This window comes from Garra rufa, chromosome 12 (genome assembly GCF_049309525.1).
Source record: "Garra rufa chromosome 12, GarRuf1.0, whole genome shotgun sequence".
Classification (NCBI taxonomy): domain Eukaryota; kingdom Metazoa; phylum Chordata; class Actinopteri; order Cypriniformes; family Cyprinidae; genus Garra; species Garra rufa.
The window spans coordinates 41,075,087-41,087,622 of NC_133372.1; the positions used below are offsets into that span (position 1 = coordinate 41,075,087).

Genomic DNA, 12,536 nt, shown 5'->3' on the forward strand with positions numbered 1-12,536 from the left:
GAAATTCTGTCAAAGCAGAAAATATCCAAGCAGTGAGTCTAAGTGTTCTTTAAATAAAAGTTAAAAGGTTGGTAGGGCTCTTGTAAGTGCTGTAACTGAATGTAAGCAACACCGAAGCACTGATTAGATGGCTCAGCCCTGCTCTCTGAAGTAGGCTTCTGTGCAATGTGTTTTCAATGCACTGCAAGTCAAACCAGATGCTGGTGTTATCGCTATTTTTAGCCATGAACAGTGAACTTGAATCCTTTCATTCGTTCATGATTTTAAAGCACAACAAAGATTAAAATGCTCATCTGAAGGAATCTAATGTATTGGATTGTGATGAACTATTTTAAGAAGAGATTCTTTCAGCTTTACTACATAATGTTTCCGACACGTCATCAATCGGCCATTTTGGCGGCACTGAGCGTAAACAATGCTATTGAACCGAATGAAACGTATATATTTTGCTAATTATTGCTGCAGAAAATAGTCAATTATTGTCATGTTTTGGCCTGTACTAATCGGTCTGACAGGGAAAAACATCTGAAGTACTATAGACTGCCTAAAGTTATAACAAATCAAGGATAAGAGTGCAAAAAACTAAGGAACAAAAGGTGCTTGTGGTTGGCCAAACTGAACCAGGATTTCCAGGGCAAGAATCTTGACAACATTCGTGCTTGTTCTTATCATTTCCAGTCCGGCAGGTGAATTATTAGGCTAATATCTTAATTAATACTGCTCGTACGTATCTTTACCACCTATTAATTTTAGTTTGTCAAAATATCACACCCTTTCCTGCTTACTAAGTCCTTCTCCATATGATTTAGCAGCTTTCACACATTTTTTCTGTGGTTTAGACAGCATAAATTAGCAGAACAACATATTCAGTAGTACATTGATCATGCAGTCCATGCTGTTGTTTACATACGAGTATCGCCAATATGGCGAAGCATCTGGGTAGCTGACCAAACCCTGACATAAGTGCAAACTAAATGTGCAAATATCTAAATAAATATTAAATAATGCATACATAAAGGAAACAGAACTATTTACAAATGAATAGCCAGTAAACATCCAATAAATAAATAGTTAAAGGTGTAGTTCACTTTCAGAACAAAAATTTACAGATAGTGTACTCACCGCCTTGTTATCCAAGATGTTCATGTCTTCTTTTCTTCAGTCGTAAAGAAATTATGTTTTTTGAGTAAAACATTTCAGGATTTCTCTCCATATAATGGACTTCTATGGTGCCCCCGAGTTTGAACTTCCAAAATGCAGCTTCAAAGGGCTCTAAACGATCACAGCCGAAGAAAAATCTAGCAAAATGATAGGCTATTTTCTAAAAAATAAATTACAATTTATATACTTTTTAATCTCAAATTCTCGTCTTGTCTAGCTCGGCAAGACAAGTGTTTGAGATTAAAAAGTAGGCTATATAAGTTGTAAATGTTTTTTTTTTTTTTTTTTTTTTTTTTTTTAAGTGGTAAACCGATCATTTCGCTAAATAAGACCCTTCTTCCTCTGCTGGGATCATTTAGAGCCCCTTTGAAGCTGTATTAAAACTGCATTTTGGAAGTTCAAACTCGGGGGCACCATAGAAGTCCATTATATGGAGAGAAATCCTGAAATGTTTTCCTCAAAAAACACAATTTTTTTATGAGTGAAGAAAAGAAGACATGGACATCTTGGATGACAAGGGGGTGAGTACATTATCTGTAAATTCTTGTTCTGAAAGTGAACTACTCCTTTAATTGTGAATTTATCAAAGGGCTCCATTACAAGAAGGTGGTGACATAAAGAAAGTATTTAAATGTTAAAAATAAAGTACTGTGAATAGTATCACATGGTATAAGGTAGTGTTTAAATGAATTAAAATTAATACTTACTTTGTTTTATATGGCAACACTCAAAACTCCACAGACAAACCATTTCCAGGTAAACAAACGACCGTAATAATTTGAATAAACTCTAAAATATTCGGGTTAAAATTTCTGCAATTATTTAATTAATTTCAATTTCTGTTTGATTAGTTTCAAAGCGTATCATAAATCATATTTTTCAAATGATTTGAAAAACTATTTTCCAACTTCGCGTTTAATGTCAGCGGAATGAACGTTCAGTCAATTGTTTCCAGTCGGGAATATTTCTGGTCGGACCGCTTCAGCATGACAAACAAAATTAGAAATAAACATTTGTGAAATATAAGTTTAAAACACCTATAGATCTTGCAAAACCCACGTAATATTAAAAGTGAAACTATATATTTAGTGTTACAGCTGCAGCGTCCATACGCCATGCATTCAGAGTGAAGTCGCTGTTTATTTTCACACAGACAGCGGTTTGTTTTGGTTTCATTTCTTCTGAATATCACTGTGTTTAAAGATGGCAGGACTGGAGGTGTTGTTTAACTGCGTATCAAACACTATAACCTCTTCTCAAGATGCTCTGATTTGTTTTGTACACTGGGAAATAGTGAAACGTGGCTATAAATGTCTGGGCATTGGGGATGAGGTAAGTCAGTGGTGGCTTTGACTGTTTATACGTGATAATCTGTTACAAAACCTAGCATGTGTGCTTACACATGTCATACACAAAGACACTTAATAATGTCTGCTTATCATTGCATTATATAAAATATCAAACCAGTAGGCATCTGCAGCAAATGCTTTCTAGTTAGTTTTTGGTGCAAGGAATCACAAACATTTGCCTGATTAGAAACAATTGATTTTCCACACAGCCTAAAGATGGAGAGAAAAAGTCAGAACTGCTTCCACCCGGCTGGAATGAAAGCAAGGAGCTGTATGCACTCAGATACAGATCAAATGATGACAAGTCAAACCTACTGCTCAAAGCTTTTACAGTGGATTCAACCCTGATCTTCAATCTAATGGTAATTAAATTGAATTGCATTGTATTAGTCAGATTAGTAATTAGACTGGATGTTTTTACACGTTTTTCACCTCTTTGCAGGACTCCACGACAGAAAAAGTAACTGATCTCACAGTTACCGTCAGTGAGTATGTTGATGAAGGCAATCTGCAGACGTTTGAAAGGTTTGTGAATTTATTTGGTGCAGTTTCATGGTTTTAATGCTCTCCATTTTTCCATGATCAGTGCAAATAGTTTTTACTGATATGCTTCCACACAATTTTCTGGCCTGTTTTGGACCTTTCAGGACAGATTCATGTAAATTGGGTGTTATATGTTATATGCAGACTTTGATTTCTTTATCATATGATTCATAGCAGAGATGAACTAGAAAAATTAAATGCACGATGATGCAACATAATTTATTTTCACATTTATAATATACAATTTAATAATAATTTGGAAATGTTTATATTTTTGTAAGCTATTGATAGTTTTTATTTGCCAAGCATGGTCTAAATTGATCAAAAACAATTATTGCAAATTTCTGTTTGAGGGAAACGCAGTATTTTTCAAACTTTATTTGAGAATCTTCAGTGTTGCAAATCACTTATATCATAAAATTGTTTATTGCTTTTTAAAGAAGTCCCTTCTGCTCACCATGCTTTTACTTGATCCAAAGCACAGCAAAAACCATGGTATTGTGAAATATTTTTACTATTTAAAACTGCTTTCTATTTGAATGTATTTTAAATGTAATTTTGTAATGTAATTATTCCTGTAATCAAAGATAATTTTTTATCTTTAGTGTCACATGATCCTAAAGAAATCATTCTAATATTAGGATTTGCTGTTCAAGAAACATTTTTAAATTTTATTATTATTATTATTAATATTTAAAACATTTTTTTTTTTTTTACATTTTTTTTTTTTTTTTTTTCAGGGTTCTTTAAAAAATATATAAAGGTCCATTTGTCTTTTTCGATCGATGAGCATTTGTCTTTTTTTTAGCATTATAAACTATACCATTTAAAAGCTTGGAGTCAGTATAATTTTTGGGGGGAATAAATTGTAGAAATTAATACTTTTAGCAAGGATGCTTTACATTGATCAAAAGTGATGATAAAGACATTCGATTTCTGTTTCAGATAAATGCTTTTCTTCTGAACTCAAAGAAACCTGAAAAAAATCAACTCAGCTGTTTTCAACATAATAATAATAAATGTTTTTTGAGCAGCAAATCAAAATCACAGGAATAAAATACATTTTAAAATATAGTCAAATAGAAAACAGATATTTTAAATAGTAAAAATATTTCAAAATGTTGCTGTTTTTGCTGTACTTTGGATCAAATAATTTCTTGGTGGGCAGAAGACTTTAAAAACCATTAAAAATCTTACTGTCCAAAAACTTTTGAATGGTAGTGTATGTATTTGGGAAGTTGTTTTCTAGCCATCATAGATCATATGACATATCAATTAAATCTCCAAAAACATGGATAGATTTATCAATCAAAATTTCTACATGTTCTAACATATCCATTTTGCTCTTTCAGTGTGTTTAAGAACACAGATGAGCTGACCGCCAAGCTAAAGTCCTCACTGCTGCCCGCTGAAAAAGAAGAGCGTAAAGGAAAGACCGAAAAGAAGAAAGAAAGCGAAAGACCCTCAAACTTAAGAGACCCTGACAGCGATCCTCTCCTGATCCCAACCAGAGGCCCTCCAAGGAGACACCCACCAGACTGGTGAGCTTTCATTGTATCATTCCTTTCCTTAAGCAAATTCTACATTGATTTCAGGGTTGCCAGCTTTTTAAGGTAATTTCTGAGGAATTCTGAGATGCAGTCTGTGGAGGTTTGTATTGCCCTAACAGCACTCCAGCAGCCAGCTGTTGCTATGGTTACCGCCTCAGGTGATCCCAACTTCTGTTCGCAAACATCTGTTTGATGGCAGGTGAAAGTATGCACACTGAATAATTTGTAATTTCACTTTTATGACCTGTATTGTTTAAAAAACACAGTGAGAATATTAAATAAGGAACTGCTTTAGAAAGGTCACTCCCCTGTGTTCATGCTTTCGTAGTCTGCATGTCTAAAATGAAAGAAAAGCTAAAGTAAAAAACTAAAAACACACATTTAGTATGATGAAATAAGATTGGATAATTACCTGCAGATTTAAACTGCAATAGAGTGCATTAGTGCCCGTTAGTACAATATTTTGTCCATTTATTTTTTCCGATGGCAATGTAAAAAAATGCTTTGTTAAAAGTCAAATCAACCAGCTATAAGGTGAATCACAACCTTACACTTCATTTAAAGCAAAAAAGTTGTTGAAATTGACCAGAAAGACAATGGTACAAGACTGTGTGCTTAATGACTTTAGTGAGGGAAAGAACTACAATCCCTAGAAGCACACCAAATGACATAGTTCAATTAAAAACAATGATGAAAACTATTAATTTAAAGTTGTTGTTTATTATCTGTAGAAACAATATATTTTAAGGTTAAATATGCATACATATATATATATATATATATATATATATATATATATATATATACACACACACACACACACACACACACACACACACAAATATTTAAGTACTGAGTGTAGGGATACTGACTTGATTACATAATTATGTACATAGTCGCACTTTTGGTGCAGTTCGCTGGCCGTGACTCATAGGTAATGTAGTTTTTCACCACAATTGCTGGTATTAAATGATTAGTTTTAAAAATAAGTTAAAAATGAAAATAGATGGCTCTTAAGTAGCACGGGTATATTTGTAGCAATAGCCAACAATACATTGTATGGGTCAAATTTATCAATTTCTCTTCTATGCCAAAAATCATTAGGATATTAAGTAAAGATCATGTTCTATTAAGATATTTAGTAAATTTTCTACCGTAATTATAGCAAAACTTAATTTTTGATTAGTAATATGCATTTCTAAGAACTTTATTTGGACAACTTTAAATGCGATTTTCTCAATATTTAAATTTTTTTGTACCCTTAGATTCCAGATTTTTAAATGGTTGTATCTCTGTCAAATATTGTCCCATCCTAACAAACCATACATCAATGGAAAGCTTATTTGTTGAAAAATAATTATAAAATGTACCCTTATGACTGGTTTTGTGGTCCAGGGTCACATATGCCAATTAATAACCTCGGAGCTCACAGTAGGTCTGTCTTTAATGGTTTATAAGTTATCATTAAAAATCATTTTCTCTATGGAGAAAATAAATTAAGTTTCTTCTTTTTTGTTTTTTAATAAAAGAAAAACACATTTAAACAAAGTGATATTTATTTATGTGCCTATTCAGTTATTTATTTGTTAGAAATTTTAAATAAATATTATTAACCTGTTTAATTAATTGTTAGATGTTACAATATTCAAAAGTGCAATTATTATAACTAATGCTTTAATTAAACGAATGCAGCGATCTGTTCTGAGAACAGCAAACTAGCATAATAAAACCCTTGAGACTAATTATGCATCATTACAAGTTCAACTGTACTCATAAAAGATTCAACTAAGTGTTTGTGCTGCATTGCCTCCATGTTTGTCAAGTTAAAGTTCACTTGTAAATGAAGGTGTTTGTGTGTGAAGGACGTTATAGGCTGCTTTGGGACTTGCAGGGCGAGTTTTGTGTGTGCGTGTGTACTGTAGGTGTCACATCATGTCCTCTATCTTATTTAATATTTACCAGCGTGAGTCCTGCGAGAGCTCTAACTGCTGCGCCGTGTCTATCTTTGGAAGCACTGAGGGTTTTGTCTGTCTAGCGCTGCAGAATGTGGACTGAGAGACTGGGTGAGAGATGCCCAGTGCCAGCATCGCTTCCATCAAAAACAGTCATTTTGGGGGATTTACTAAAATCTGTTTGGTTGCAACCCACTCAAACATTTGTATTTACTAGGAAGGAGCTGTGGAAGATGCCTGGCCTGATTCTCTCACCTTCACTTCCTGTTTTCTCTGCAGTCTCTATCAATAAAAATAAGATAGATAGCTAGAAAGAAGAGAAAAGTGAGTGGAGAGGCTGCGCAGTTGGTGTCCTTAAGGTCATGGCAGAAACCCAGAGATGGATTGAGGTGTTTGTCTTCCACTTCCCCTTCCTGGGTTCACGGTGACCCCTATCAGATTCTTTATGATGTCAGCGATTTATCGACTTGCTGTTGCTGTGGGCGTGATGTAATTCAGTCAAACATGCTCTGCTGCCAGCTGCTGTCTCGAGTTGAAGCCAAAGAGTCTGTAGACTTTTGAAACAGTGAGCTGAGTCACACCAGCATGGATGTAGAGATTCAAAGATTAGTCCTTTATATACTAAACAAATGAGCAGCCAAACAAATCAACAAAAATAATGACATTTGATGTTGTTTCAAAATGTAAAAACTTTGCATTATACTGTAATTTTATAGCATTGGATGATGCACAAATGCCACAAATGCTGTATTATATACAGTAAAACCAAAAATTCGGACACTATATTTAGACACTACATATATTTTTAAATATTTTTTTTACTAGTGGGTGCAGGACACTATAGTTAATTTATGTAAGAAAGAATAGCAAAATAAAGTAAACTGTGACATATTATACCCCAGAATTCTTCATACAGTGGATTAGCAGTAAAATTTATTAAAAAAATACGTTAATACAACCTTTATAAACCACGGACTGAACAAAATTAAGCATTACTTGGTAATTGGTCAACAAAGTATTGATAGTTGTGTACATAATGTCATAACAGTTGTTTGAATTTTTGGTGGATTGTAATCCATTATATACCTTTTTGTCAATGTTATCTGACATTATCAAGATGAATTTGTTCTGACAGTTTCTTGGCATATTTTATTACCGTTTTCTAAACTATAGTGAATAATCTTTGATGTTAGAAATGTTGAAGGTGTCTGAACTCTGAATACATCACAGTTTGACTTTGACTTTAGGGTCAAATGGGGTTTTTAAATGAATACATTTATACATTTATAAAACTAACACACTTATTCAGGCAATATACATTATATAAATCTAAAGTGACAGTAAAGACATTTATAGTGTTATTAAAAATATATATATATATTTCAGGTAAATGACTTTTTTTTCTATTCATCAAAGAATCCTAAAAAATCCAGGATCATGTAACACTGAAGACTGAAAGAATGGCTGCTAAAAATTTAGCATTACATCACAGCAGGGGCGTAGCAACCGGGGGGTTGTTTCACTTTTAGAAACAGGTGATTCTGTCCCCCGCACTTTTTTTTGACCTAGTGCCAATATTTCCGCCCCTGGTCTCTGATTTGTTACTTAGATTTGAGTGAAGTAACATTTAGCCAATCACAGCGCAAATCTCTTGGGCGTCTGCCATGAGCTTCAAGTCTTGTTGCTCTTGTGAACAGAATTTATTATACTGTATGAACATCACCTTTGGGTCACATGACCATACTGTCCCCCCCACTTTTAAATTGGCTGCTACGCCCCTGCATCACAGAAATTAATTAAAATGTAACATTTATAAGACTTATAAGACTTACTTTAATAGGATTAGTTCAAATCCAGGGTAAAAAAAAATCCTCATAATCTACTTACCCCCATCTCATCCATAATGTTCACATTTTTCTTTCTTCAGTCAAAAATAAATTAAGGTTTTTGAGGAAAACATTTCAATGTTTTCAATGGGAGCCAATGTGTTGAAGGTCTAAATTGCTTTCAGTGCAGCTTCAAAGGGCTCTACACAGTCCCAGACGAAGAATAAAGGTCTTATTTAGTGAAACGATCAGTCATTTTCTTAAAAAAATAAAAATGTATTTACTTTTTAACCACAAATGCTCATCTTGCACTAGCTCTGCGTATCCACGACTTCATGCATCACGTAATCACGTTGGAAAAGTCACTCTTGGTTAGTTTTTCGTCTGTGTACTTTGGTTCCAAAAGGTAGTGTAAAAAAGAGCAAAAAACTCCATCTCATTTTCTCTTCCAACTTCAAAATTGTCCAACATCATTGTTTTACCTTTTTTTTTGCAAAGGTGATTTGACTTTCTTTGCACATTCAGTTGGTAAACACTGGGTCAGTACTTCCGCCTACGTCATACGTGATCTTTCCAACATCACTAAATAATGCATGAAGTCAAGCTAGTGCAATATTAAAAAGTAAGTGGTTAAAAAGTATAAACTTTTTTTTTTTTTTTAATAAAATCATTTCACTAGATAAGACCCTTATTCCTTGGCTGGGATCATTTAGAGCCCCTTAAAGCTGCATAATAACTGCAATTTAAACTTTGGCCACAATCATAGTCCATTATATAGAGAAATCCTGGAATGTTTTCCTCAAAAACCATTTACCTTGGCATAGTTGAATAATAACAGTTGTGTACATGGACATGACATACCATGAGTCTCAAACACCATTGTTTCCTCTTTCTTATATAAATCTGGTGTTTGCAAAAGACCACTGAAAAATAGGCCAATTCCAACATAACAGCGATGGTAAATGATTTACAGATCCTGAGCATCACTAACAAGCAAACTTGTCAAATATGTGGTAAGTTCTGCCGCTGTAGTATAACGTTACACAGAGCACGTGCGATCACAAAAGTGAAAGTAAAATGATCGTGCATTCAAAACGGCAGTTTCAATGACTCACATATTAATAGCGGCTCGGGCTCCATGTTTAAATATATATGCAAGCTACTGAAATGAGCCGCTCTGTGAAACAGCCAATCAGAGCAGAGCTCATCATTATTATTCATGAACCTTCCAAATAAGGCAATAACAGACCATTTCATTCTAGGGACAAATCCTAGGGTTGTAAAATGGACTTGTAAAACCGTTTCTGGATCATTTTTGCCCTTTCCTATGCCATATACCTTCTATGTAGATATCAGAGAACAATTAAAAATATTGTATCAATGCACCTTTAATTTTATTTTGACTGTAGAAAGAAAGACATGAAAATCTTAGATGACATGAGGGTAAGAGTAAATTATCTGTACATTTGATTCTGGAAGTGATCCTTTAATACAGTGTGACAGCACATTTCTGAAATGTGTTTCTTCATGTGTTGTTTTTCAGGTCTGATCCGATGGCTCCATTTGCCGCAGGCGGTGCCGATCTGGACCCTTTCGGGTGAGAAATCCCATCAATTATTTGTCAAAACAGTCATCATGCATGTTGACCTGTAGTTTACAGATGTCTCTTTTGTTTAAACTACGCTTATGTAGAATAAAACAGCTGAGGGAAAAAAGTACATGGTTTGCCTTCTTTAAAATAAATAGAAATAGATATCGAAGAACATGTAAGGCCGTGTTCACACTTGCCGTCCTTTTTCAAACTGCCAGCGTCTGTTTTACATTCTAATCCTATGGAGTAAACCGTCTTTTCAAAAAAGCCCTAGCGCTTTTTTTAAACGCCACCGCCGGCGTCTTTTTTTGCAGCTCAGAGCGTCTTTTTAAGTTGAAAAAAGTTTAACTTTTTTTAAGAAAACGCCCTACGTCAAGCGCTTTTTTGACAGCTGACCAATGACAAGCGAGTAGCGGACCTATCGTTTCCATAACAACAAAAACAACAAGAAAAAACGGAGAAGTTGCCGGTAGATAAACTTATCGTACTAGTTTCGGAGCACAAGGAGTTGTATGATATGAGTAAACAACTCTATCATAATATACATCACAAAGAGGCTCTTTCTCGACATTTCTTCACCACACAGCACTACGCTACTGTTGCAGCTGTTGTTATAGCGACAAAAAGACACACTCGGCTGCTTTTTGTAACAGAACGCTGCCAGCTTTTTTTTTTACTAAAAAAACGCCCTAGTCAACTTTTTCTTGTCAAAAAAGACGCCAAGTGTGAACACGGCCTAAGAACTCAAATTAATAAGTGCACCTTCAAGGAACGACCGCGCTAACTGAATTATTAATCGTTCTAGTATTTGGTTCTTTCTCCAGGGGAAGAGCAGGAGGGATGATCGTCGATCCATTACGTGCCGGGTTTCCTCGCTCAGGGTTTGACCCCTCCTCTGGTATTCCTGGAGTGCTCCCTCCTGGCGCTGTGCCTCCAGGTGCACGCTTTGACCCCTTCGGACCGGTTGGGCGACACAGACCTGGGTAAGAGCTTTAATGGGATCTTTGCAGCTATTACCTCATTTGACATCATAGACTCACCTCTGATGGCTTTGTTTTGCTCTACCTTTCAGGCCAGATCCAGATCACATGCCTCCACCAGGATATGACGACATGTTCATGTAGACGCACTAATATCCCATAGTTCCTGCTGGGAAGCAGTAATATGCACTTTGTGTTTAAATAAACTGGGTTGTGGTGAAACATAATTACTCTTAATAATTCTGTTAAAGAATTATTATTAAAACAATAACATAATTGGTTTTTATTTTGATATTGACAAAAAAACACAGATAATTCCTTTTTTTTCATATTTGTGTTCCTGTTTGCTCTTTTTTTTTTGCTACTGACTCATCCTGCATTGCTAAATTAAACCGTTTATATTCTATCCCATTTTTCTGATGTGATTGCTATTTTTTCTGATATTAAAGACATAGTTAAAAATGCTAAAGTCTTATTTCTGCTAAATTAAATAATTCAGATTTTTTGCTGTTACTTTTACTGACAGATAATAAAATGTTAAAAATAAGTTGGCTTGAAAAAGCTTCTTAGTATTCTTCTTAGACTAGAATAATGTCTGAATGCTGCTCCTCTATAGGGCTTTTAAGCTACATCCACCAAACCAAAGACCAAACTCAGGCCAGCTCTGTTCTAACTTGGGCTGCTCGATCTTTTCAGACTGACTGGACTTATGGTTTTCTCAAAAATGAAGATCACAATAAAAATCACAAAAAAACCATAGACTTACATTGACTAATGTACAAATGAGCCAAGACTGTTTAAACTCTGACTGTCAAAATTCAAAATTAAACTCCCAGAATCCTTTTAAACTAAATAAAGCTTCCCTTCTATGTACTGTTTCTAAGCCGTTTAAAATAATTTTTTCAAGCTTCAACTATATTACTATTTTTATTTACTATTTTTTATTTATCTATCTGATTGGCTGCTTTAGCTGGTCTTCCAGACTGGTTTTAAAGTGGTTTTAGCAACCTTTTAGCTGGTTAGACCGGAGAGACCTGTTAAAAGACCAACTAAGTTTAAACCAGCTACTTTCAGTTCAATCCAGCTAAGACTAGATAACTAGCCTAGGCCGTTTTTTTAGCTGTTTTTTTACTGAATCAACTGTCTTTATCCATTTTGTAGCTGTCTTTTTGCTAAATTGGCTGGTTTTATCTGGTTTCTAGCTGTTTTTCCCCTAAATGAGCTGGTTTTAACTGGTTTCTAGCTGATTTTTTCCATTTATATTAGTAATATGTTAAATCACATTAAAACCTACTACAACTTGCTAATAATGCTAACATGCTAATAACTTGTTACTGATGCTAACAACATGTTAATCATGTTAATATGATAGTAACTTGCTAATCATGTTGGCAACATGCTAATCATGCTAACAACATGCTAATCATGTTAACAACATGCTAGTAACATGTTAATTATGTTAACAACATGGTAATAACTTGTTAATCATGCTAGCAATGTGCTAGTAAAATGCTACTCATGTTAGTAACTTGCTTATCATTCTATTAAGATGTTTATCATGCTAGTAACATGCTAACCATGCTA

General features: G+C 34.4%; 1 protein-coding gene across 1 annotated transcript; it reads left to right on the forward strand.

The window, feature by feature from the left end:
- The first annotated feature begins 2,134 nt into the window (after positions 1 to 2,134).
- Positions 2,135 to 11,363, forward strand: psmf1 (proteasome inhibitor subunit 1). The gene is made up of 7 exons (XM_073852117.1): positions 2,135 to 2,493; positions 2,720 to 2,872; positions 2,953 to 3,035; positions 4,406 to 4,594; positions 9,925 to 9,978; positions 10,797 to 10,955; positions 11,045 to 11,363. Exons 1-7 carry the CDS (start codon positions 2,365 to 2,367, stop codon positions 11,094 to 11,096), a joined length of 819 nt encoding a protein of 272 aa, XP_073708218.1. The 5' UTR covers positions 2,135 to 2,364; the 3' UTR covers positions 11,097 to 11,363.
- Positions 11,364 to 12,536: the final 1,173 nt, after the last annotated feature.